Source organism: Numenius arquata, chromosome 19 (genome assembly GCF_964106895.1).
Source record: "Numenius arquata chromosome 19, bNumArq3.hap1.1, whole genome shotgun sequence".
In the NCBI taxonomy this organism is placed as follows: domain Eukaryota; kingdom Metazoa; phylum Chordata; class Aves; order Charadriiformes; family Scolopacidae; genus Numenius; species Numenius arquata.
In genome coordinates, this window is record NC_133594.1 from 7,907,980 (window position 1) to 7,935,175 (window position 27,196).

The 27,196-nt window shown below is 36.5% G+C and overlaps 1 protein-coding gene across 1 annotated transcript; it reads right to left on the reverse strand.

Moving 5' to 3' along the window:
- Nucleotides 1-1,375: 1,375 nt before the first annotated feature.
- On the reverse strand, nucleotides 1,376-26,634 carry CCDC180 (coiled-coil domain containing 180). The gene is made up of 37 exons (XM_074161120.1): nucleotides 26,566-26,634; nucleotides 25,807-25,991; nucleotides 24,905-24,963; nucleotides 24,278-24,387; nucleotides 24,053-24,181; nucleotides 23,748-23,858; nucleotides 22,763-22,858; nucleotides 22,341-22,504; nucleotides 21,986-22,105; nucleotides 21,217-21,296; nucleotides 20,445-20,533; nucleotides 19,810-19,926; nucleotides 18,998-19,171; nucleotides 18,347-18,462; nucleotides 16,899-17,025; nucleotides 16,432-16,471; nucleotides 16,097-16,332; nucleotides 15,277-15,494; nucleotides 14,625-14,800; nucleotides 13,334-13,514; nucleotides 12,658-12,804; nucleotides 12,240-12,384; nucleotides 11,912-12,028; nucleotides 11,512-11,610; nucleotides 11,040-11,153; nucleotides 10,181-10,380; nucleotides 9,351-9,421; nucleotides 8,767-8,833; nucleotides 7,974-8,045; nucleotides 7,082-7,148; nucleotides 6,602-6,743; nucleotides 6,019-6,179; nucleotides 5,074-5,211; nucleotides 3,940-4,051; nucleotides 3,594-3,699; nucleotides 2,899-3,037; nucleotides 1,376-1,507 (listed from the first exon to the last, which is right to left on the reverse strand). The coding sequence occupies exons 1-37, from the start codon at nucleotides 26,632-26,634 to the stop codon at nucleotides 1,376-1,378; spliced, it is 4,626 nt and encodes a 1,541-aa protein (XP_074017221.1).
- Nucleotides 26,635-27,196: the final 562 nt, after the last annotated feature.

Genomic DNA, 27,196 nt, shown 5'->3' on the forward strand with positions numbered 1-27,196 from the left:
AAAGCATAAACGAAAACATAAGTCAGTACCACTTTGCAGATAGTCTCCTGGGGCTTCTCATTTCCTGCACCTGACCATCCTCATGCACTTATCGCCATGGTGTACTGAGAGCCACAGCACAGAACGTGGGTGATGGGAAGGACAGAGGACAATGAACAGACGGAAGAAAGGAGAATAAAAGTTATCCTCATGTTGAATAGTATAATTAGCACAGAATAAAAGAAGACATAGGCATTCTCATTATTTTAGTGCAGTTTCAGCTATTTTAATAGGCACTGTGTACTTCTATGTGTCTTTACAGAGTAAACATCTAATCCCTCAGGAAAAGTAATACACATATTTTGAAATATTGCATCATTAGGAGCACAGCTGATGAATTCCCCCTTTGCTTCAATTTCTCTGTTACAAATCTGCAAGAACACTGGAGCCAGATGAGTTCAGAACCTCTCCTTGCATCTAAAAACATCTCTTTGACTTTTACCGTATTTGTCCTCAACTGATTTACAACTCCGGGGTTCACAATCAATGCAAACAAAAATGAAATAGATATGGTTGCAGTTAGTGACAGAATCTCCTAACAAACGGAAAAAAGGCTAATGCAGTTTTAATAGTTACTCAGGTTCCTTGAATTTGTTCAGAGAGTTTTTTAAAAGCAATACAGTTGAAAGTAGCTGTGTTACTCCTCAATGAACTTGCTTGACCTCCCAGAACAAAGCAGTACTTTATCTTCAAGCCCTGCCTTGGAAAGCACTCTGGACTGCAGATAAATACCTCACTTGTAGACCAGTCTGCGGAAAATATTCTTTGCAGATCAACTATTTGAGATTTCTAAACCTGTATTTCAGATTTCTAGAACTGAAGTAGCAAGCTGCGAGTACAGTGTCGTTTAGAATGTGAAGAAAGAGAGGATATCCGTGGGAAGGGTTTAATCTGTGTTGAGAAAAAGGTTTCCTTGCTGGACTCCATTACTAAAAAGGCTGCATTTAACCGTTGTAACTTCAGACTGTGCCGTGACACAGTCATACTCGATCATGCCCAGGTCTTGAACATGAACTTCAGTACAAATCCACTGCGTGGGCTTCTAGCTTTTCAGATTCTCCTGTTACAGCCAGCACCATAACGAGATAAATTTATTCTGGCTGAGATCTGACTAGGAAGCACTGCACAGAGTCTACATTTCATTTACAGCACATTCGTCAGGTTTTTTTATTTCAAGAGGCAAAAAATACCTCCTTTCACCATTGCACTTGTTCAGTGCAGCAGAAATTAAAAAAAAAAATAGAAAATGCTGTTGGACTAAATCACTGACATTGGTACAAACTTGTCAGTTTACACCACCAATGATCAGAAGGACATCAGCAAGATGTGATTGAGCTCATGTATAGAGTTGCTTAATCTTCTGGATGGATTGTTTCCACCAATCTTCCCAATGCTGAATTGCCCGCAGCTGAGCTGTACTTTCTTCCTTGATCTGGGCAAACTGCTGCTCAAGTTTACATTTGTATTTCTGTATAAACAACAACAACAAAGGGCAAAATTGGTAGTGATGAAATATAATTTTACTTTGCCTAAATCAAGGTCCTGACCCACTGTTCCAGAAGATTGCATACAGGCCACTTATTTTCTGCCTTTGACGACAGAATTATATGAACAATGAATTATTCACTGTGTTCCTTTTAAAGTCTTCTGAAACTAAATTATCAGCAATATTTAAATTTTGCTAAAAATGCAAGATCTTCATCTCAATTCCATTAGCTCCTAAGATTCAAGAGCTGCCTCCTCTAGAAAAGAGAGAGGAGAGCATGCATCTCAAACACAGACTGTGCTCTGCCTCTTGCCAGAACCTCCTAGGTCACAAGTATGAATTGAAATATTACAAAGCTGCTAAAAAGGTATTTCACCCCAACAGAAACTTATAGACTACTATGAAAACCTCAAGGCACCTTTATTAAAGAGTCCATGCTCCAAAATATAAAATACTGTATTTTTTATGCAACATACATTCAGGAAAACCTTTCTGTGGCATATCACACTCTGCTGACAACTACGTTCACTTCAAAACTGTACTGTAACCAGGTGCTTCGGTACCATAACTATATACATAAAACTCTCATGCAAATTTATATGCAATGCAAATGCAATGGCATTTGCCATTGTTGACAGTGTATTTTATATTTCCCTATTAAAAATACATAGTTTTAAAAAATTAATTCAGTTCACTGGCAGACAGTACAATTACTTCCAGGACAGATGCGTAAACACTGACCATTTATTTCCAAATGATTTACCATAAGAATATCTCCTAATTGCTGAACACTACTGTTTCACGAGCTTTCATCAGTGCAAGTCAGAGTCTCAGAGCTGTCTGGAATGTGCTCATTCTTCTAGCAGACTCCGTGAAGAAAGAGTGATCATTTTTATGGTGGAAACAATGATCTGTGATGGTTCAGGATGTAACTATCTTACAGCCCTTCAACCTTTATGGAAAAATCAGCTTTTGTGATCTAAGGCTAGAGCTGTAGGCTTTAGAAAGAAAGGTGAGTCAAAGCAAGCTGGATTGAATTTGCATTGTGGCAGCAGCTATTTTCTATATTGTGATGCTGCTGAAATGCATTAAGAGTTCTGTTTCTGACACCATCCGTGCTTCTCTGCTGAAACAATTCCCCGTTGTAATGAATCCGAATGAGAGAGCTCCCTGAGAAACCAACTCTGTCTGCTTTTGATAACATCACAAAGAAACGGACATGAGAGAGGATTTCTACACACGGTTAATATGGCTTCAGGATCTGAAAGCACTGTGTATACTATAGGACTTACACATAGTGATACTTTTCTTCTTAAAAAACCCAAATCCACAACAGTAGCAGCCCCTCTGACAGTCCTTTCCCACAGACCAACCTCATATACAGCATCTCTTGCTTCTACTGCTGCTACATGGCCCAGTGTGGTCTTTGCTGTTGTAACTGATGCAGTTTCTCTGCAAAGAACATAGTCTGAATTGTCTGTAAGAGTAGTCCTGGGTATTCCTGGCCAAGTCCTTTTAAAAAAACGAAACAACAACCAACCAACCCACATAAGACAGAAAGTTAGATAACAGAGCAGATTATAGTAATTCATGCTACTTGTACTTAAAGAGCAAAAGATTAAATGTTTTTTTTTTTAATCTCCATAACAGGATTACCCTAAAAACTACCTTACTTAGTACAACCAACTTTTCTTTTAAAATTTCCATATCTCTGCACAGTAAATAGAATTTGTATCTTCTGAGTGAAAATAAAACAGTATATTCATAGATTTGAAAGTGTTGAAATGACAAGTAGTGGCTAGCGAAGTGGCATAGCAATAATATTGAAATTGTATTGCTTTACAATAAAATACATAATTCACTTTTGTTCATTTGGATCCATTGCTATTCTCTCTTTAAGATCATTACTCATCCAAACTGCTCCATAACTATTTAAAGGACATCACTAACGGTGAACATAGTATTCAGCAGTTTCAACAAGGCAGCAAGAAGCTATGAGGACAGGGTCTTATATCAGTTTAAAGAAGAGAAATTACATACAACAGTGTTCAGTATCTTCAAATAGTACCTGCTCCCAGGGTCAATTAACTGTTTAACTTCACAGATTTCTAGAGGAAGTCCCGCTTGTTTACGACGGATTAAAGTGGATGTCTTCTCTCTTGGTATTTCAGTTTCTGGGAGATAACAGAAGATAGACTCAGCAGCAACAAAACAACAGTAATATCATTGCTTTGAAGTAAGTATAAGCAGTGAGATGCTCTTCACTTTCAAGAAATAGCTTTGCACGCTTGATCATGCAAATCTTTCAATGCAAAGTACGATAGCACATAGAAGTGGCCTCCTCCTAAGGAAAGTCTGCTGCAATCTTTGAGAAGGAAGTGGAGGCCTGAACAAGCAATCTCTTCTTTACTTACTCGCTACTTGTACATCATTAACTGTGACACTTTCATCTAATTCCAGAAGCAGCTTTTCGGTGAAGGCAGCTAGTGCAGAAACAAAGTTCTGAGCACACTCAGCAGCACGGTCCTGTTGGGACATTGGAGACAAGTGAGAGAAATTCCTGTGATAACTTGATCTCCTCTCCCTTTAGTTTAGCTCCAGAAGAACAGCACTAGTATCCAACTGTGACATTTTGCAACAGCTGCAGATAACAGACATAAGGTCTAAGTTGCACGTAGTGCTTTTCTGCAATATTCTCAACACTACCTGGTTACCTAAGGTAAAGTACAAAAAGCTTTAGAGTTCTGTGCATAGTTCCCCAGTAGTTGTATATTTGGGTTAAGCATCTAAACCTGATAAAAGCAGCTACCTGTAAATGCATCCTTCTGCCCAAAGCAAAGGCCATTTTGGAATATGGGTACTTTGGCTGAAAGCGTTTTGGCCAGGAATTATTCTAAAACAAGGTATGTGTGCTTCTGTGTCTCTATGCAGAGATAAAAGGAGAAGGGAGTATGACTTCAGGATCAAAATATATATACTCTGCAGACGATACAGAATTTTGATTAGGTGGCCTGGGAGAAGTAAACAAAGAGCTTTAACGCTGGGGAACTAACCTTCAATAGCTCTAGAGGATGGAGAGGGAAAAGTGTTTTGATTCCTGAATCTCTCCTGTAAAATTTTGCTTATTCCAGTTTTTAATCTTGTGTAGAAAAATGTCAATTATTTGCACTAATGAAGTCCACACAGAAGGAACTTTTCCAGGCATCTGTTGTCTGCAAGTAATGTAACTAACCAGAGGATGTCAGTGTTGCTCCCAATTTAGACATATCCAATAATTCTACCATTAAGATATGTCATCTCTTCCTCAGTATGTTCTATGAATGATACAAAAGATTAGTTAGTTCCACAATAAATCTCTGCATGCGCACATGGATTGGTCTAATGCTGATAATACATGACTTGAAGTTAAAAGATATATGAACAGGATTGCCTAAAACTGAAAACCTTTTCCAGTTTACTTTTGATGGGAAGGAAAAATGTCTCCAAGATCTACTCTCCTTTCCAAATACAACATCTAAGTTCATATTATGGAATGGCTTTACAGTTACCTGCAGCATCTGCCGGTTGAGATGAGTACCATCAGCTTGGTCTTTTTGCCTTTTTATTTCTGCTTGGCACAAAGCGTCCAGGTGAGGTAAGTTGTCTGGATGCCCCAGAGAGGGATGTAATTGTTTCTTGTGCACAGCCTTTAAATAAATACATAATGAAGAAATACCTTCTGTAAGAATGTGCAATTAAATCATAATAAGAAAGAAGTAAAAACCAAGCATTTTATATAAAAGCATTCAGAAAGACAAAGACAACTTAGTGTATTCCGTGGCTGGCTAGAGATAGACCTTGCAGTGCAGTGTATACCAACTTGCCCATCTGCTGGAGAACAGGGCCTCTGTCTCATCTTGGGTTTTGTTTTCAACAAATAATAATCTCTCCTACCAAGTGGTAGACAAGAGATGTTTTTCATATCTGTATATTTATATTTTTTCCTGATTTTTACTTAATACTCAGAGGGACAAAATCTCAAGATACTACTCTAATATTTTCTGCATGATCTCCATTATCATTCTATTATTAGTTCTGATATTAATGGAGAAAATATACCTCTGCTGAAAGACAGTAAATAATGATATTTCATTATCCATATGTCATAGTACCTACAAATGAGTGCACTTCTACAGTATGAGCTGTATAGCCGTACTACAAGGTCACAGCCATAAAAGTGTTTACAATCTAAGTGCAAGATGACAGGTAGAGCTGTACAAGATTATAAAGAGGCAGCCCAATGCTGGAAGCAATAAGAGAAAGGACTGAGTTTCTAGAAACACAAAGCATCCAGTAAAAACTACACAGACTAACTGCAAACACAGAAAGTAAACCTGTAGCTAGCTCAGCAGTGATTAAGCAAACAGTGAGATGAATAAAAAGAAAATTTTATAACTCTGATGCATTTAGCATTGCTTACACTGGAAGCATTCCAGTACGCCCATGATACAGACCTTCACATTCTCCCAGTCTTCCAGCTGTTTATTGAAGAGGTGCCGAATCTGACCAGTGGAATAGCTGAGCTTCTGCTCATGTTCTTTTAAAAGACTATCAATTGCCATCTGGGAGACATAAGGGAGCTCCTTCTCAAACATCTGCAACTGATCCTGAAATTCTTTTTTGAAAGACAGAGTGTTTATGTGACACACAAGTATTCAATGCAAGGAAAAAAAACCCACTCAGTCGAGTTGAATGTATACTGCAAGGCTCAAACAACCTTCTCTTACAGAGATTCTGTCCCTGCCATTTCTTATTTCTAATTCCAATGCTTTGAGAAACATATACTTGCTAAAAGATGTGACCCGGTGCAGGTCTTTCAATTTACTCAGGGGCCCTTCTGCCACACTTATTGTAGCTGGTAATATATAAAAAAGAATATTGGCCCAATTTCCAGTAAAATCAACAGGTCTTCCACTGAGTGCGATGAACTAAGAAAGAACTAAGAACTACATAATTCTCAATCACTTCAATTTTCAGTTTACATAACAGAAAAATTACATTCACAAGAAATTAAAAGTCTTAACTGAATTAATTTACCTATAAGACAGGAATTGTAGTAATCATCTGTCTGTCTTTGGTATGACAATAGATTCTGTTTGAGCACCTCTGCACAATGTTCAAATGTCTGTGGGAGATCTGCAAGCATCGTGATTTGAGGGTTCTCTTTTTTGTAGAACTCCTTCAGGAGGTAAAGATAAAAGAGAAAAGTTGTTGATAACACATTCAAACAAATCCCACCTAGGCATATAACAGTAGCAGGGATACATAAGGCTAGCAACCACCCTCTTATTTGAGACCAGTTTTCTTCTTCTGATTTTGAAATGCTTAGTTAATATTTATAAAGAAATCTGTGATTAAAAAGCCACTGTGTCAAATACTACTTTAAAAATAGATACACTGATGAAGAAAAGAAAATTTTCAGATGGCCATCCAAACATTGTAAAGAACCAAATTATTTAGCTGACACAGGAATAGACCTATGAAAGCAAAAGTGACTAAAGAACCGGCTTTTCTTACCTCAGCAAGAGAGATCAAGCTGTTACTAGCCGTCCAGAGAATGTTCATAATAATCCCCTTAAAAGTACTGAAAACGAATGAAATTAAAATAAAATAATAATAATGAAAAAGACAACTATATTGTAAAGTGATTCCATTGGCAATATTTACTGGTTTTGAAATATTTTGTTCAGGCTTATTTTAATACATTTTTAAGAGCATACACAAACAAATATTCAGAATGTCTAAGAACCTCCACTCCCATTAGAAAAGATTCTCCTGAGAAGCAGCAAGGACTCTGAGATACTGTAAACGCTTACAGGAGAACACCTCCATGTCATTGGAACAAAAAAAGCATTCTTAGCCAACTTCCTTTGCTGAAAACTTACCTTAAGATCTTACTATGTATTTTAAATACAATATTTGCAGGTAGGTCCAGCTGTTTACTGAAATTATTTTGAAATACAATGTGAAACAAACTTCCCAAGCACTTAAACATCTTAGCCATTAATTTTAATAGTTTTGCTGTCACTGTTTTCATATTCAATGTAACATTGCACACAAGAATGTAAGTATAAAATTTAATTAACTTCTTAGAGGTGAAAATAACTGCAAGGCAGACTATTTTATATTTTCCAACCCATTTTTTGTAAATGTACAAAATGGACTCCAATGAAGCCACCCATTCCATTTCAGACATTAAACAAAATAAAATTGATGACTTTCCTATTCACTATAATTATGCTGCAAAAAGGCACTGTTCTGTAACCACTTTGACCCATAAATATCAAGGTTAAATACCTCGAAATTTAATGGTGAACAATTATAAATAAATAGATAAATAGATACACAGGTACAGGGTTGGGGTTTTTTTGCAGATTAAGTTATATTTATGCAAATACACATGACTTACTCAGATTCTGGAGGCTTCTCTCCAAATATCTGCAAACTCTTGTCACCAAGAACTGGTCTGGTGACCTGTACCCTAGGGAGGCAAAACATAAATTTGAAACTATCTACAAGTATTTTCCTTCTCTGACTATTTGAGGTAGTCAGTCATACGGTGGTTTCCTGGTTTCAGTGGGGTTAGAATTAATTTCTTCCTTGTAGCTGCGGTGTTTTGGATTTAGTATGAGTATAATGTTGATAACCCATATTGGTTTAGTTGTTGCTAAGTAATGTTTATATTAAGTCAAGGACTTTTTCAGCTTCCCATAGAAGCATAGAAAAATGTAACTCTAAAACTAATACTATATGAGAATATTCTTTGATGGAAAAAAAATCTCAGGATTCTCTTCTCAAAGGCTCTTCAAATCTTTTCTGTTGTTTTCACTATTACAGCTCATTTCATCTATCGATGGACTAAGCTGAGAACATACTATTTAGACACCAGACCTGAAAATTAAGCCACATTGATTTAAGAATAGGGTTAGTCTATATTTCAACGACTTCACAGTATAAAACAGCAGCAGATGAAGGAGAAAAAAAAAAAAAAAGTGTTTATCCAGCTAAAATCTGAAAAAAAAATGCAGTGCTGATCATGAGGATATAAACAGTGATGGGATCCCAAACAGTAGGCACAGATGGAAAGAAGGCTAACATTAATAAGCATTAAGAATTTTTCAAGGAACAGGCAGTGAGCAAAGTTTAAGTAAATTTCTGCATAGGAATATTGTAAGTGGAATTTCTCCTTTGAGAGGCGTTACCTTCCTCTTGACATCCTTTTCTTAAATGATGACTTCCTGGTGATCTGAGTTGCAGACTTCTGATGACCTTAATCAGATACAGTTAAGTGAGAATTCTTCTTTGATATGAGAAGAATTGTTTTATATTTACTAAAGAAAGATGAAGAACATCGTATAAATGCCACCTGAAGTCTTATATAAGCGTATATATACTATACATATACTTTCTGTTCTCATTTCCGTAATGTTTCCTTACAACATTAAGGTGAGTGAATGATAATGCACTGAGAAGGATCTCTGATCTCCTACATATTTTCATTACTTCTCTTCTAATTTTTTTCTTCACTCTCTTTCTTTTTTGCTATCACAAATACGGGTATTCTTTACAAAATTATTATCTCTTTCTGCAGCTTTCATTGATTAAGAGTCAAAAATAATGATTGCAAAGTAAAGATATACAAGAAAAAAGTTGGGAGCCACAACTTTCTCAGAGCTAGCATGAAAGCCACTGGCTTGGAGCCTGCTAGATCTACCTACCTGCCCAGCAAAATCCTAGGAACTACAGTTTAGATCAATGAAATATATTAAAAGAAATGCTGGCACACCTGGTCTTAATGAATGTGAACGATCTTTTCTCTCCTGATTTAAGATTGAAAATTTTCTGGATTGTGGAATTCTGAAACAAACAAAAAAAAAGAGCTAAGTGGCTACTGAATACCCTGTCATTTTATATTATATACTATATTATAGGGAGAATTATATAAGTTCTCTATCTCTACCATGTACTAAGTGCAGGTGAATTTCTGAGATAATATTTAACAGATAGGATCACTTTTACAACTGTCAGTGTAAATATGAGTACTTTCATGGGAGTAACTAATTGTCTAACTGGAATTTCAGAATTTCTACAGGCAAAGCTGTGCATTAAAATATTTATTTGCAAATCACACACTTGTCATACTGTGCATTTCACACTTTGTATGTTCATTCAAATACGTACCTTTTAACTAAAGTAATACTATAGAAGACATAAATTTAATACCTAAAATTTATCAGAATGCTATTAACTAGATGTCACGTTACTCAAAAGGGGTATTTTTGACTATTAGAAATAGTGCTTTTAAAAAGAAAGTAGTCTTAGCTAGACTGATTTTTAAAGCCAGACTGATGAGAAAGCATGTAGTACTATTACCTATGAGCAATATTTTCAATTGTTCTGTATATACAAAGGTAAACTACAAAATACAAATTCAGCAAAACCTTTATATGCTTCTGGAATATAATACTGGAATGCTTCTGGAATATAATTAAAATACTGGAGTGAAGCCCCTTCTAGTGTTATCAAGAGCCTCCTAAAGAGAAGAGGTATATATGGCAAGGAAAATATAAATAGAGACAATGACAGAAAAATACCTTTGGACAAACAAGTACTTACTCAAGTAAATTTTTGATAACGCTTATTGATAAATCATCAAGTGCAGACTTTCCCATTCTGCTTGGATTTAATAAAGGGTATTTGGCAGGATCCAGCCCCATCACCACCAATTCGTTCTCATCTCTGACACACTCTTTTCGAATGGCAACAGCAATCGGACCTTGTAATGTCACATCCATTGCAAGAGGGGTAAAGTCCTCCTGGAATGGGAAGAAAAATGACTGTAGGAGGAAATTAGTGAAAGCATTCCATGTAGTTATTGATTACAAAAGCAGATCTTCCAAACATACATTATTTTGCTTCACAGGCTGAAAGAAAGGGTTTTTTTATAATTCTAGTAGTAATGTTGCGACAGCCATACAACTCTGAGACACTTAAAAGTAGTTAAGAGTAGATTCTCATAATTACCATAAGCAGTATTTAAGTATATATCCTTAAAACAATGATCCACAAAATAAAGACAGACTTTCCAGGCAAGGAAGGAAAAAAAACAAACCCAACAACACTTGATAAAAAAACCAAAATCTCTTCAGGACGCATTGGATTTTTTTTTTTAAATTATTTAAAGAAACCCATGAAATATGTATCTATGAGTAGTGCTACACCTTGAAAATCAACTCTTGTGAAGGACTGAGCATCACAACTCATTTAACATTTAGTAAACTCTGTGCTGACTGATTTACTCAGCCTCTTAAAAAAGGTGACCTAATGTTACAATGTCTTGGACGGCTCAGCATAATGCAGCACCTTTCTTCATTCGAAAATTCAAAGCACAGATTCTGAAAAACTTTTAAAACATATGCACATAAAAATTCACTCAATATTAAATAAAATACAGAGAATTTAAATGCTATCTTACATTATCATGCGGCCTCATTGCTTTTACTAGCAAGCAGTCAAGATACTGGCTCCTCTTTTTCAGTTCTTTCAACACTTCTTTGGCAAAATCATACCACTCTTCAGATGTCAAAGCCTGAAAGACATGATAATGCAGATGGTATTGACTAAACTAGCTATCTCAGACTTTTCAAATGTGCTGACTCTTGCATACAATGTCACTTGACTCTGTTGTGTCACCATTTTATTTACACAGACATGGAAGCAATGAGATTGTAGAGAGGCTGAGGTTTTTGTTTGGCAAACGAGCAAACAGGTCAGGACCTTTCTGAGCAAAAATTCTGTGGGAAAGTACTCTTTCTGCCCACTCCCCAAATGTGTATAAACATGAGTCTGCCTGAAAGATACTAGTTTATACATTATACAAACATGCACAGTGAGGCAAACAAATACCAAGTCAAATCAAATACCATTTCGTGCTGATTAAAACTTACTTCTTTAACTGCAGTAGGATGAGCATAAGCATCTATCTTCTGATGGAGCTTCTCCAGATGAGAGTTTAACGTCACTGCCTGTGAATTGGATTTTGCTACCTGCAGCCAAAGCAGATAGTGGTGAAATAATAATTCACAAAAGCAACACTTCATGTCCTTTACTGCACCACACAAAAATGCTGGTCTATTCAGATGTACGTACTCAACGTGCTGCAAGACCATAGCTGCAGCAGTAGTAAAAACACAGTTTTAAGCTCATAATGACAGAAAACAGATTTGGAATGAATACCAAGTCACTTAATGTTTGTCCACTCCAAATTCAGCCAAAAATCTCTTCAATAGAATAAAAGAGAAATTATTATAATTCATTTAAACAAAGTTCTGATGTTTCTGTTTGTACCTCTGATTTGATTTGCACCTGTAGATTTGTCAAAAATCGTCGGATCTTCTCCATAAAGACTCGATTCATAAAGAGATAACGGAACTTTTTTTCAGACTGCTTGATAAGTTCAGTAGCCTTTAAGAATGCCAGAAACAAGAGACAGTACTGATTAAGTTTTGCTTTTAAAAACTTAAATAATAGAACTCACCCATTTCTACTTATTTTTTCTATCATGTAGTTGCCATACAGAACAGTCTTACAGTCCCAATCTGGGAGCAGGTTGATTATAAGTGACATCGAATATGCCAATATAATACATAATTTGAAAGAATAAAACTCTGCACACCTGCTCCAAGCAGCGTGATTCCACTTTCTCCATATCTGTCTTGATTAAACGTTCAAAAGAGTCAATACGCTTACTTTCTTCCTGAAGACAGCTGCTGAAAGACTTTACCTCCTCGGGAGAAAAGTTACCTCCCTCCAAAAATAATCTGAAAGCAACCAAGAAAGTAAAAGCAATTGGCTATGAGTCTTCCTTTTCTCAAAGATTGTTTTAGCTAAGCAGCCCTAAAACATAGATATCAACACAAAAGTGATGAAAACAGTGTAGTAATTGTGGCTTAACAAAATAATTTTTTTTTAAATAGCAAACTAGATAAATAAGAAAATAAACTTTAGTTTTTAGTGTTCTGCCTATGCAACAAACACCGATACCCAGAAATAGGTAACTATTTATAAACAACACTTCAATGAAATCTCTATACCTGCAAGCTCTGAGAAAATCCACATTTGAATCCCTTAATTTTCCTAAAGCTTCCTCCAAATAGTTCCGGTAACTCCTCAAGGAAACATGGATCATTTCCAGATGATTATGTAGCTCTGAGTGCAGATTGTTGTTGAAAGAAACTAACCTAACAGCAAATAATAAAAAGACAGGGAAAACATACAGGAAGAAGCACACACGTTATGATTCAGAGACTGCTGGCTGTAAAGACACGAACAAAATCTGAGAACCCAGGAGTATTTTAGCATTCTGAAAGCAACTGACTGAACTGGGACTGTTTGGATGAACACTCGGAAGATATCAGCAATCAGTTCATCCTATTGAAGAGCATCTTTCACAACTAGTTAGTCAATGGCTATTACTGTGGAGGTTCAGTAAACTGCATGAAATCTAAACAGATGAAACCTCTTCTACTTTAAGACTGCCAGCACTTTGAAAATATATGAAAATTTTCATCCATTCAGTTCTGATTTTAATTTCTTCAGAGAGAGATAAAGGAAACAAAAATTCTTTACTTTTTTTTTTTTTAAGGTTTCATAAAGCAGTCTTAATTGAAATGACATAAAATAGACTCAGAATGCAAACCACAGACAGACAGCAATCAGGAGTATTGAACTATGGAAACTCCCAGCCAGCAACACCTGTGGCACACTTACTTCTCAGTCATAGGAGCACTGAGGAAGACAGATTCCATGTCACGGATTCGTGAATGTAAGTTTTTGCTGATGTTATTTTGCCCATCACAAAATTTGAGAAATTCAGCTCTCTCCTTTTTCAGAGCTTCCACCACCCCAGCACGGTGGCTCTCCAGACGCTCTTTGTGAAGCAACAGTTCCGCTGATAAGAAAAGAAATTTTACCATATGGTCATTATTCCCTTTTTACTGTGGATGTCGCGACCACCAGCCAAGCTATTATCAGAAGCACCAGTAAAATAAACCAAGCCAGATCTCAGAGCGGCTAAAACATAAAAATAAATAAAATAATCTAATTGTTTCTTTGACTTTTCTCCTGTGTCTGACATATATCCCTGGCAGCTCCTAAACCATTCAAATCATAAATGTCTGTTGTTTGCTCTAAGCCTTCTTTTTCCTTTATTTTTGGTCAATGCTGACATTTCCATTATCTCTCTCTTCTCACTCTTGTAACAAAAGTAAAGGTAAAGGATTTTTTTTTTTTTAATGGAAAACACACTTCTCCTTATTTTTGTGGAAAGAAAAAGTTATCAGTTCTGGTCTCCTTTCTGGAATGATAGTTGGATAAATCAAGAGCCAGCCAATCAGCCTCAAGAAAACTGCCAGAAAAGGCACCTGTGCTCTTTGCAGGAAAAAGTGGAATTGAAAAATTATTTTCCTGTTCTCCCATTTTTTTTTCTTTATATGCTAAAGACCAAAAAACCTTAAATAATAAGTCTTAAATAATATTTTTTCACCAGAAAAACCTGACACTTCTCACACAAAAAACAGAGTTCTGACTAGTGGCCAAGCTGTGCTCTGTGATATTTCAAACAGCTAAATCCTCTCCTCTGTTCAGAAGCCAAGCCCTGGCATTTTGTTTCTTCCAGCACTTTCTCATTCTTTTTCTGCAACACTTTAAAAATTATTTTTTGTGCATTGCAAACTCTTGTTAAATAATTTCAAAGAGAATGAGCATTCACAAATATCGGCAACTGAAAGTGAATGTTTTATATTTTTTACAAGTCAAGTCATTGATCAAAGCACTGCTGGGTATTTTCCAAACATAACACAGCAGAAACCAGTACAAGCTATAGAAAAGAAACATCTTTAAAATATATGAGTAAGGTATTATAGCAGGAATTAGTAGAGTCTCAACTGCTTCCTATTGTCCTCTACTACTGAGTCAACTAACGCTGAAACAGATTTTGGTCCACTTAGGATCATCTCTAAATGAAGACATGTAATGCTCAGAGTGAAAAACCAGTCGGTACCAGCTCTAACGTTGTAGATATTTCTCTCTATATCCTCCTGCCTTCGTTGGTGCAAGTGAAGACGCAGCTGAAGCTCTGAATTCAGCTCCTCTTTCTTGGCAGCTACAACGACACAGGACTTGGATAAGGACTCTGCAAACCATTTCTCCAAGTGTTCGAAAAAACAGAGGCGAATCCTATGATTAAAAAATAATTACAGTGAGGAACAGTAAGTAATAAATAAGAATTTATTAAACATATTAATTCTAAGAATTTAACTTCTGACTATAGGAAGGTATGGTTTCTTTACCATTTGCACAGTACTGGTAGAGTTTTTGAGCTGGCTGCATACTACTGAGTATCAGGCATTTTACCTTCGTGGCTCTGCAGGGCATTTGGGCAAATTACTTGCCTTTCTGTAACACGTTTTCGCACTAAATTTTCTTTAAAATATGAATGTTCTGTAAGAGGTAAATGCTTGTATGGTACTTTGAGAGCCATGGATGAAAAGCAATATAAACATTTTCTCTTATTTTTATCATTTAAAAAAAAAAGGAATAATATCAAAATAATTAGATCATTTTTGCATCTTCAGTCTAATGTTTCTTCCAAACAGCTGAAATGTGACAATTGCCTAAAGCGAAAGAAAGAACATAAACTGTTTTCTACTAACCATTTCTTCAGCTCTAAAAACATGGTTTCTTTGATAAGTACATATTTCAAGTACATAGGAAGTGATTCTTTTTTTTCATATTTTGTAAAATAAGTCTCCGGGATATCGGTCTTTCCTGCCTCTTCAACTCCAAGAACTGTGTAAGTGTTTCCACTGGAAGTGGAGAAGGTCTCAACAGCAATTTCAGAGCTTTCCGCCTTGCTGGTGTTGAACGTAGCCTAGAAAACAACTGGAAATCATCATCTGTTACCTTTAAAGCTATAAGCATAGAATCAACAGTGCACAAGCTAAGGTAAGAATCCTCAGGATATTAAGAATAACATTCTGGTTCTCAATTTGAACAACATTCATACAGAGAATGTGCTTGCAAGTCTCAATAGACAGAGTCATCAAAGTTTTAAGAAGCTTTTTGTATGGTAATAAATTCACGTAACTAAAGACCTGAAAAACTAATACTTAGGTACAAATACAGCTTAAATCATTTACCATGGGTTAAGAACACTATGACGGACGGACGGATGGAAGGAAGGTATTTAAAAAAAAAAAAAATCTATGGAAAAGGTTTTTACAAGGGTAAAAGCAGTGCATAAGGAATGGTTCTAGACTGCTTTACACACTCCATTTCCCAATACAAAGGATCTAAAGCTCTAATAGTCTGGAAATAAATGAAAACAATGGACTCCTGCGTGCTTTGTGTACAAACTAAATCCAATGTACTTTAAGGAGTTTAGACTTACCTCAACAAAAAGAAGATTTCCTATGCATCATTATTTTGTGCAAGACTTCCTTCACCTTCCAATTTATTCTCTTGTTCACTTACCTGTGTAAAGCTTACCTCCTGTCCTGCACTCTCAGTTTCTTCACTTTCATGAGGAATACTCTCCCCATATTCTGTTTCTCCAGTTTCCTGAGCAAAGATCTTCTCATTCTCAGCTGTGTTTGATTCCTCCTTTTCTCGTTGATGACTATCCACCTCTTGCTGTCTTTCATTTTCTTGCATAGTGCTCTTAGCTTCCTGCTCCACCAGACGTTCAGCTTCTGAAGCCTCAACTAGTTCTTTCCAGTTAAAGCAGAGTTTTACTGGTCACAATCCAAAGAAATACAGATAGAAAAACAAGCAAGCAAAAATACCTGTTTGTACCACTGAGGTATTACCTTGATCTTGAAATGCAAAGTCTATCTCTCCTTGCAAGTTCTAGAAGCAAAACAACAACAGAAACACCCAAACAATTTGAAAATAAGGATTTGCATGCTTAGAAGAAATAAATATTCATTCTCAAAATATATCTGATTCAATAAGATAGGATAGTCTTGAATGGGTCACTTACTTTCTAAAGGAGCTATAACACTCAAATTGATTAATATAATTTTGTTACTTTGCATTTTTCTGTTTAAAAGGCAAATGAATTTGCTGAAATGCAGTTTGTAACAAGGACAAAGTTAAAAGTGTGGGACAGAGAAAGGTTTTGTGTTTCCTCCCCTCTATTTCTACCAAAAGCACTTCAGTCCTATGGCCAAAACAATGCTTTATATAATCTAAATTCTAAAGCTAATGTAAATTTTCCCAAAAATGAAAAATCAATACACCATTTTAAACCAGAAGAAGTTTGTTTTCTTTATACCTGCTTGAAGATTTCCTTTACGTTAAAATACTGGCTGATGGATATACTATAGGAAATCAGTTCCTGCAAAACAGCTTCTGGGTAAGCCATTACTGTATCCATTAGAACTTGGTTGAATGTCTCATACCTGTCAAATTTAAGGTCACTGTTTAAGAGACTCAAGTATATATAGAAATAAAATGAAATATGACGACAACGTCTTTAAATCCAAATCTAACTTTTTGACCAATCTCATAAAACCTTTAGGCTAAACATTGTACTATATCTGTTTAGCCTGAATGCCATCACATCCTGGCTTGTTAGTAAAGATTAGATCATTACAAATAGATAAATTCACAGAAGTTAAGAAACATTCACAATTAAGTATTTCAGACCATTCAAGACCTGTGCTTACATATGGAATATTAGAAGCAAAAGGTCCAATTATTGTCTTTCATGTCAGTTCTGTATCATGCTCTGCTTTGACTGATGTTTTTCTGATTTATTTTCATTTTACATGGAAATGAAAACTAATGGTTCAAGCTGAGCCTTGATTCAAGAAAAATCAATGGTCACACCTGTTTTCATTTACATTTGCTTTGCCTCCTATATGAATATAATCATGGGGAAATTATGTACATGTTCAAATGTACAGATAGATTACGTTCCATGTCTGCAACCTCTCGCTGTATTTTCATTCACAGAAAAGGTACATTATCTTTGTGTTTTCTTTTTACATTGTCCTAATGGCTATAAAGAGCACTTAATCAACAGCTCTAAACACAGTTACAGTGTGAGGTGTGCATATCCCCTCTTGGGTCAACACCACTCTTCTACTATCCCTCCAATTTGACAGACAGAAAAGACCTTCTAGGTGTGAAAATATCACTGCTTCCTCTCTGGCTATTTAATCCTCAAACTTTCCGCTAAGGTCTTCAGCAAGGAGAGTGGTATGTGCCAATTTTGATGTGATTTTTAAAGATGCAAATGCTTGATCATGGGAAACACAACAGAAAGATTACCAAAATATAAAGTTTGGCTATTTCAAAGTTACTAATAACTTCTAGTCTTTGCAATTTTGAAAGAGATCAAATCTGTCAGCCAAGAGCACAGGTGATGGCACAGATCTACTTTCTGATCCCTGTGATTCAAGAATTTGAACTACTACTTTTACCTTCTGAATAATTATCCCGCTGGCACGGATGACACAGTATACAACATAATAATACCGATCTGGTATATGTTTTAAATGATACCAGTATTCTTTGGTCTTCCTTAGTCCTAATTCTAAAATGTGGGTATTATTTTCCTTAACCTTGTTCAATATGGAAATTATTTATTTTTTTCTTATATGAAGTAGCAAGCAGTGTTTTTCCACGCCTTCACACTACGGCATAAACAAGACCTAAGTACTATAACCAACATTCAAATATGCTTTATTTGTTAATTTTGCACTACAAAACTCATACCTAGCTCTAATGTCATCTAAAAAACAAAGGGCATTCTCCAAATATTGATTCAGATTTTCTTCAGAGCTCGCTGTTCTCATTTCATCCAAAATTTTATCCAGATTATCTTCCATGATCTAAGGCCATATAAAAAGAACCCAGGAAGAATTATTTAGTTATGAATAAAATGCTTCATAACTACTTAGAATTCGAATGATTTAACTATGTACATATATTCTACATCAAGAAAGGAAGATATCTTACCAAAACTTGTCTATTATGAAGATCTTTCATAGGTAATTAACAGCATCTTTGATGTTGCCACCCCAAGTTGTATGATATACTCATAATATGAGAACTTGACATACAAACAAGATTCTGTATCTGCACAAGGTCTTATGAGTAATAGAAACTTGCAGCCACTTAATACAGAAAATATAATCTGTATCATCATTGCCATATCAAGAATAAGATATGAATGCTCATTAAGTGTGAATCAAGCAGTTAGCAAAAAACGCACCTGACAGGATGAAATTACCCTGTAGAAATTCCAGTATAAATTTCAAAGAATACCTTTAAATTTTATACCAGGTATTTTGAATTCCAGAGGGTTCTCTGTATGAAGAAGTCCTTTCTTTACATTGTATCACATCCTCATTTTTACATTTATACCTGTATTAAGTTATCCTGTTTCCGTCTGCATTCGTCTAATTTCTTCTGAAGTTCACCTTCCTGCTGGGACAGTTTGAGTTGATGGACATCCCAGAGATCCATGGCCTCCTGAAAATAGCTGCACAAATCTCTACAATTCTGCTCATTGTGTTTAGCCAGCTCCTCAAAGTCTCTCTAAAGAAATACATTTAAGTGAAATGGTTATTATTAAACTGTTTGATGGAAGGTGAAATAAAGGAGTAAGGGGACATATGACATGACAAAAGGTTGTCTGGAAGTATAATATCAGTATTCAACATAGACTCTTATATTTAGAGAGGAAAAAATAGTCCAAGTAAACCGGATAAGAATGTGGATTTTTGTTCTAGAAGCTGAGATATCGATACTTCCATTTATTCTTCTGGTACTGCTAAGCACAGAATTACTAAGTTCTGCATATACCCTGAATTATCTGGCCATCTACCGTTTTAGGAACAACAGCCCAGACATCTTCATGTACGGAATCATACGAGAGAGGATTGAAAGAAATTTGAGAGATCATTTAAATCTATTCCTCTGCCTCCAGGCAGGATGAGCTATACCTAATTCATCCCTGGCAACCTATTATAAATATAAACCAAACGATTACGAACTGTTTTCCTTGAGTCACACCAAATTTCTTTTATTTGTGGGGCATTTGTCCAGTCACACTATGGACCTCTTTTGAACATGACATCAATAGCCTAGGATGCATATGGCATTTCAGGCATTAGCACAGGAAGAACACACTACTCCCAGTGAGTAATAAAAATAGATGTAATAAATAAACGTACATCCATATGCTCTAGTTTTTCCTCAAACTGACTTTTCAGTTTCTCAGTCAACTCAAATATCTCAGAATTCACAGTTTCTTCCGCTTCCTTTCTGGTGCAAACGTTCAACAGGTTATTCTAGATGAGAAGAATGCTAAGTTATTGACATGAACATAATATAACATAAAATATCGTGTGGCTTTTAGAGAGCATAGCTAAACTTAGTGTTCCTTCTTTTCTTGTGAACGGATGGAGAAAGATTCAACCTGCTAGATCCCACATTCTGGTAGTAAGCAGTACAATTCTATTTGGACACAAAGGGAGAAACTGAAGCAGGAAGGTGGAATTTCCCCAAATAAGACCAATTCACCAAAATAGCTGAGGCGTTCTGACCCTGAGTCCCCTACCTTAATGTGGGACAGTGCTGCTTATTCATTACTGGCATTGTTACTGCTTTTACACATTTCAAATACAATACCTCTACTGTGAAGCAAAACGGACAGTGAAGTTTTCTAACAGAATAAGACAAAGGTTGAAAAGTAATTTCACTTGTTATGTCAATGTTTAGTGGATCCTCAAACCTGTATTCCTGTAACAACACATTGTACACAGTTACCAACAACCCTCCCAAGGTTTCACAAAGCTATGATACTAACCTTGCATAACTCCATTTCTGCCAAACATTTTTGCAGGACCGTCTCGTACTGGATGTGTATTTTCATCATACACTGCACATTGTGGGTATCTGAAGGAAATGAAAGAACAGGACATTGTAAAGATTCCTGTACTTCACAGTGCAGCGTGAAATGGAAACATGACAAAGGACCCACGCTCAGTCTCAGCACGGGTAATATAACCCAGTACTGTCTTTACACTTGTACCACACCATCTACCAACAAAATAAGATGTTTTAATACAAATCTTTTTATCATTATGCTTAAAAGTAGTGAGTTATTTACAATTGCTAACAACTTCTTTGCTACTATATAGGCTGCAAACGTGCTCTGGAGAAACAGAAGGTACAAACACACAGAGTGAAGGCCCTCTACAGGACTCGGAGAAAGGAAGCATCTCAAAAACTTCCCCTCTCATTCTCCAAGAGATAAAAAGAAGCATTTTTGTATGATTGAGAACTGACCTGCATTAAAATTAACCTTCTGTTTTCCCCCAGATGAATTCTAACCGAGTCAGTTCCTGCTAGATCTTGCCATGCAAAAGTGCTTCTGCTGGCAAAAGGGAGGTGATGGAACGGGCAGCTTATTTTGGTCTATTGCTAGCTCAAAGTGACTTAGAAGGTACATGGAAACACACGGAACAAAGAATATAGCAAATGTACTTTCAAAGCAACCCTCTGACTCATTAGTGCTTGGAAAAAAGAAAGAAAGAATTGCATGAAATCCAGATTGTTTTTATGATTTCCCAACTTACCTATACTTTTGTTTAAATTCACCAAAGACCTGTACCATTCATTTACGTCAGCTTTTGTGTGTGTTGGAGGCAACAGATTACTGTCAAAATAGGAAACAAGAGTCAGGTATCTTCAAATATAATGCAGTCACTTCTTAAAGGATAAAATTATGTATCAAAGTAACCATCATACTGCCCTTTATTTTATTTACAGTCACATCAGCAATGAAAATAAAACAAGATGACTGTTGTTTTTCAAGGCCACTGTTTACTGACACGGAACTAACTGTAATCTATCTTGCTGACACATACATTGCAAAAGAAAAAACTGTAAATATTAAAATGCATTGCGTCCAAACCATTGTCCATCCTGTTGTCAGGATGGACAAACATAGCAGGTGTTAGATTTCTATCAAGCCTCTTTTCTTAATTTATTATACAAATTAAACTCCCACACAGAAATAATGCCTTGACCAAATACCAATTTTTACTTACCTACCCATCCCTGTCTGCCCCTTCCTACCACGTTTCAAACATTAGTAAGATTTACTCGTGTTCCTGCATTTCTAGCCCTCGAACACCCCCTATTTAGTGTAACTGGCGCCTTGAAACCCAAGAATGCATCTTTTCCATTAAAAAAAAGCTTTACAAAGGAACTTTAGGCCCTCCCTTACTGCTGCATCGTCCAATCACACACTGAAAGGGAGCAAAGTGCGTTTTGTAGTGAAGTCCTTCTTAATTCTAGAAAGAATTCTATTTTCCTTTGTTCCTCTTAGCTCTTTTGTCATACCCAAGGTGCTGCAATAATTCCAGTCTCCTTTCACTAAGTAAAATTTGTTTTGTTATCATATTTTCCATTTCTGTTTTCACAGTCGGGGGATTCTGTATTTCTTCATTTGCCATAAATTCTCTGTAGGATGGAAGAATACATCAAAGTAAATATATGTTTTGGAAAAATTCATGTTTGAAATACAAATACAAACTATATTTTATACATACCAGGTAAAAAAAGAATGCTAAGTTCTTTCAGCTTTTTAGTTTTATAATAGAAAAATTATAAAATATTACTGCTTATAGAAAGCACATGTGAACACTAGTCACTTTGTGTTATTCATACTCCAAATTATAATTGCAAAATTTCTGACCTGAAACTGTGAACTAAAGAGTTCTTTTGGATGAGCTTCCAGTCCTTGACTCTATCTTGCCATTTCAATCGATGTGATAATTCCCTCTTCATCTCTGATTTCATTAGATCAAAGAACAGCTTGGCAATTGCCCTCTGATTAGCCAACAGTGCTCTGTTAATCATCTGCATATTAAAAAATAAAAAAGGGAATAAAAGCAGCACACAATGTTGAAAAAAAAATAATATTGCCTGTTCTATGTAAAACCAGAGAAAAAGAATAAAAGTGATAAAGAATATCCTGCAAAATAGAAAACTCTTCTATATTGCAGTGATTGATAGGTAGAAAAAATGAAATGCAGTTGGAAAAAAAAGGACATTCTGGAAATATTCACATTGCTATCTTCTCCCGGGTAAAAGAGACTCTCAAAATGAAAGATTTACCATGGCCTCATCATTCATGAACCTGTAAATGTCAGCTGACAAGAAGAAGGAAATTTCCTCCAATATCACAGTATACTTCCTCAGTACATCTGTTATCTGTGCAATAAAAGAATACAGAAAAAAAAATAAAATCTGTATAACTCAAATGCCAGTTTCCCAAGTTAAGCAATGATATGAACAAGATAATTTTTTTCCATTAAAATAAATTCAATTGGCTGACAGACAGATTGAGAAGTGAATTTTAAAATACCTATCTTAAATATCTTAAATACTTATTTTTTTTAATCATTGATAAAAATAGTAACTAAAACATTCCATTCTGTTACTACTCAACTTATTTCTCTTTAATGTCTGGGATAACGGAAGGCTCTGCAGACAGGCTACAATCTGAATTTAAAAATCAAACCAGCTTCCTTTCAGATACCTGCAGTGAGTCCACCACTGTTTGTTTTAAGCAGACACGAAATTTAAGCAAATGTATTCATCTCTGGTATTTTTCATAACTAATCAAACAGAAAAGTTACTGGTGATAGTGTTGGACTTTAACAAGAGAGGAGAAACTGACACAGGTATAACAGACAGTTTTTGTTTGCCTACAAAGACATAGCAGCAAGGACTTCCTTATGGACTATCCCTTTATTCACCCAAACATTTACTGTGATGTCCAATGACTTTTACAGGTCAGGGTGACACCTACGTAACTGTGGCATCTCTGCTACTGCTACCCAGCCTACCCAACAGTTTGACCTAAATAACCCTGCAGAAGAATAAAAGCAGCTCACATGTTCCTTACATCTTTACTACAGGTAATTGTGGAAGAAACAAACGCCTTGTAACTGGAAAAGACAGTCATCGCCTACACAACAGAACTCCTGGCAGACCTCTTTGACTCCTGTGGGAACAAGCCACTCTTTGCTCTGCATCCAGCACTATGAGCAAATAATAATCTTATGTTTAATTAACAGCTATTAAAACTACAGCTCACTTTATCAACTCGACTCCATTCAACCAGTTTTAAGGATTCATCCATTTCCCTAATCCACTTCCTTCTGGTCAAGGATTCCTGATGGATGATATTCCACAGGTCTTCCAAACCCTGGAAGAAGGATTTACTCTCAATCTCACTGAAAAGTAAATGTCAAAAAAAACCCCAAACAAACAAACAAACATAAAACCCCCAAAGTCCAAATAAGCATTTATATCTTAAAACTACAGCAAGACATCAGAAGCTGTGTTATGCTTATGAGGTACAAATAACTGAAGATGAGACAATGGCATGAGTTGCCTTACTTCAATCGAGAAACCTTCCAGAGTAGTGTCAAACTCAATCTTTTTAAAGAGAAGTTCAATTTTTCTATCAGATTCCATCAGTTTTGTCAGAAGGAATTTTCCATGCTCCAAAACAAAGGGTTCCAGCTCCTAAAAAGGTAAGGAAGTCAGTCTGCTCTTTTGAGTATTAGGCCCTGACCTCAGTACAGCACTGCAGGCTATCTGGATTACAAAATCCAGTCTTACCCTGGCAATGCAGGCAAGCTCATGATACATTGAGGTCAGTGCTTCAGCATGACGGCCTCGCCGGCGTTCTGACAGGCGTTCCGAGATATTACTCTTCGTTTCCTCAGGAACTGCCAAGGAAGAAATGAGGATGATGCAGCTTGGAACTGTTGCTGCAGATTACATAACACACACACAATGAATCACTAAATCCACGCTCTGACCTCTGTAGCTTGTGCCGTTATGACAGTGCGTGACAGCTTCCCATGGGGTGGGAAATCAATGCAAACGTAGGTTAAAAATAGTAAAGCATATTTTAAAATTTCCTTTGATGTTATGAATTTGTGATTTTCAGAAGGATAAAAGGATGGAAACTATGAACTAAGTTCAGGTATAATGCAAAAAATTGCGACTTCCAAGAATGAGATCTGCTTGCATCAGAACTGGAATTTACCATCTAAACACAAACTTTGATTGACTGACAATTTTACAACCATTTTTTTCTATGAGTAGACTCTTCATCATCAAAAATGTGTCAGGTCATTTCTGAGCCTGATTTTATACCTTGTTTAGCTAAAACCATTACATGTACGATGGCTCCCAAGGAAGCAAATTAAAGTATCTGACATTAAGGGAAATAAATTTTACCAACAAAATCAGGTAGGCCTCTGACTTCCTCAGCTGCCTTTTGAAATGTTGTGGCTTCTCTGAAACAGAAAGAGAATAAAGCTTTGACTTGTACTATACATGTAAGAGGAGGGACTTGCAATGGCTATAATATTCAATTAAATTAGCAAAATGTAACATTTAAGTGAACATAAGCATCATCCTAACTTCAAAGAATATGATTCAAAGAATCAATGTTGCTATTTCTGAGATGAACTGAACTGAGTAATTATCTAGCATGGGTTGATCACTCAAATCTATTATGATGGCATAAAAGAAATAAATGCTAGATTTAATACGTGTAAACTACAAAGACATACATACTATCTTAAAAAGGTATAAAACTCTATGAACTGTTAAGTCAGAACTAGCAAGAAATGTGGAGGAAGCCTTTTTCTGCCCGCTGCTCTTCCCATCAGCTGGGACACTGTGTTTCTCCTTGGTGAAAGTGAGAACAAGGGTGTCATTATTCAGCAGAAGGGTCAGGGTGAAAAGGATGGATGCACTAATTTCTTTTCTTGCTCATTACATAATCATTACTGCATCATCATGTAAACCATTAACATAGTTTAAAATATAGTTCAAAAACACATATCAGACTGGGCTTATATCTAGATTGCTTTTAACAAAAAGGACTTACAATTTCTTTTTAAAAGAAAGGCCATACAATATGCATGCCATTGCAAACACTAGCTTGTTAATCTGTACTTTAAGAGGCTGCAGCTCATTATGCTCAATTTACACCTGGCAAGGAGACAGTCTATTACAAGTCATTAGTGCTGTGACCAAGAATTCAGGAGTGTTTTGCTCCCAGTGCAAAATCTTACAACTTCATACCTACAGCCATGAACGTATAACTGGGTTTTTATGCTTCTGTTCTCTACCTGTACAGCGGTGGTTTTTCTGTGGAGTTGTCATAAGGTGTTCTTTCAACCCACATCGGCTGGTAACACGGTAGTAGCCTGGCATCAGTAGAAGCTTCTGAATCCCTAACCAAAGCGAGCCCTTCACTCTTTATAGGAAACCTAGTTTTGTTCCTTACTTCATCCAAAGAGCGCACTAAGCGAACCTTCAAAGAACCAGAACCAAAACGGTTAGAATTCTTTCCAACCTACTGAACAGAGAACAACCGCAAAAATAATTGATAAAAACAGTGGGGGAAAGGCGACAGAAGAGAAAGATAAAATAATGAGTGCTACTTGGCACGTGCATAACAATTTTCATCTAAGGCTATTTTCAAAATGAGAAAAAAAAAAAAGATATCCCTTTCCTCAGAGGAAAACTGAAGGAAACTGGACCCTGTGCCTTGCTTATGGTCACAAGGAAAGTCAACAGCAGAGGCAGAAATGCCTGAATCTGGCTTATTATGCCTCTTAATTTATCTTCAACTGCTGGGTTATAATTATGATCATTCTGCCTTCAGTTAATATATCTCAACACACAGGAACACCCACAGATGTATTAGAAAGCGTATGCTGAAGGTAACACAATTATTTTCTACTAAAAGAAACAAAACCCAGAAAGTTTGAAACTGACCTCTGGTTTGAGCTCACCGCTTTAACAGCCAGCAAAAAACTGAGCAACGGAATTAACTCATTTAGCTTCTACCCCTTTCTTTTCTCTCTTTTTTTTTTTTTTTTTACCTCATCCTCAAAGATCTGTTTGTAGACTTTCCCTCTGGGAAGGAGGCGCACAGCCCCGGCCCGCTGCATGCCGCCCAGGCCTGCTTCCAGGAGAACTGCAGTTTAGGAGCTAGGGGCCAAGGGGAAAGATATAAAACATTTCAGTTGGGCGAAGTTCTCCTCCCGGGTGAAACTACAGGCCTTACCGCACGGTCCCCACGCTCCGCTACCGCAGGGCAAAGCGTTCGGATGATTTAAAAATAGGTGTGTGATGATTTATTCATAGATTCATAGATTGGTCCAGGCCGGAAGGGACCTCCGAAGGTCATCTAGTCCGACCTCCCCGCAGTCAGCAGGGACACCCCCAACTAGACCAGGTTGCCCAGGGCCTCGTCGAGCTTCACCTTGAATATCTCCAGGGAAGGGGCCTGTTCCAGTGTTCCACCACCCTCATAGTAAAGAACTTTTTCCTAATATCCAATCTAAATCTCCCCTTCTCCAACTTAAAGCCATTTTCCCTCGTCCTGTCACTGCAGGCCTTTGTAAATAGACCCTCCCCAGCCTTCCTTTAGGCCCCCCTCAGGTACTGGAAGGCTGCTAGTAGGTCTCCCCGGAGCCTCCTCTTCTCCAGGCTGAATAACCCCAGCTCCCT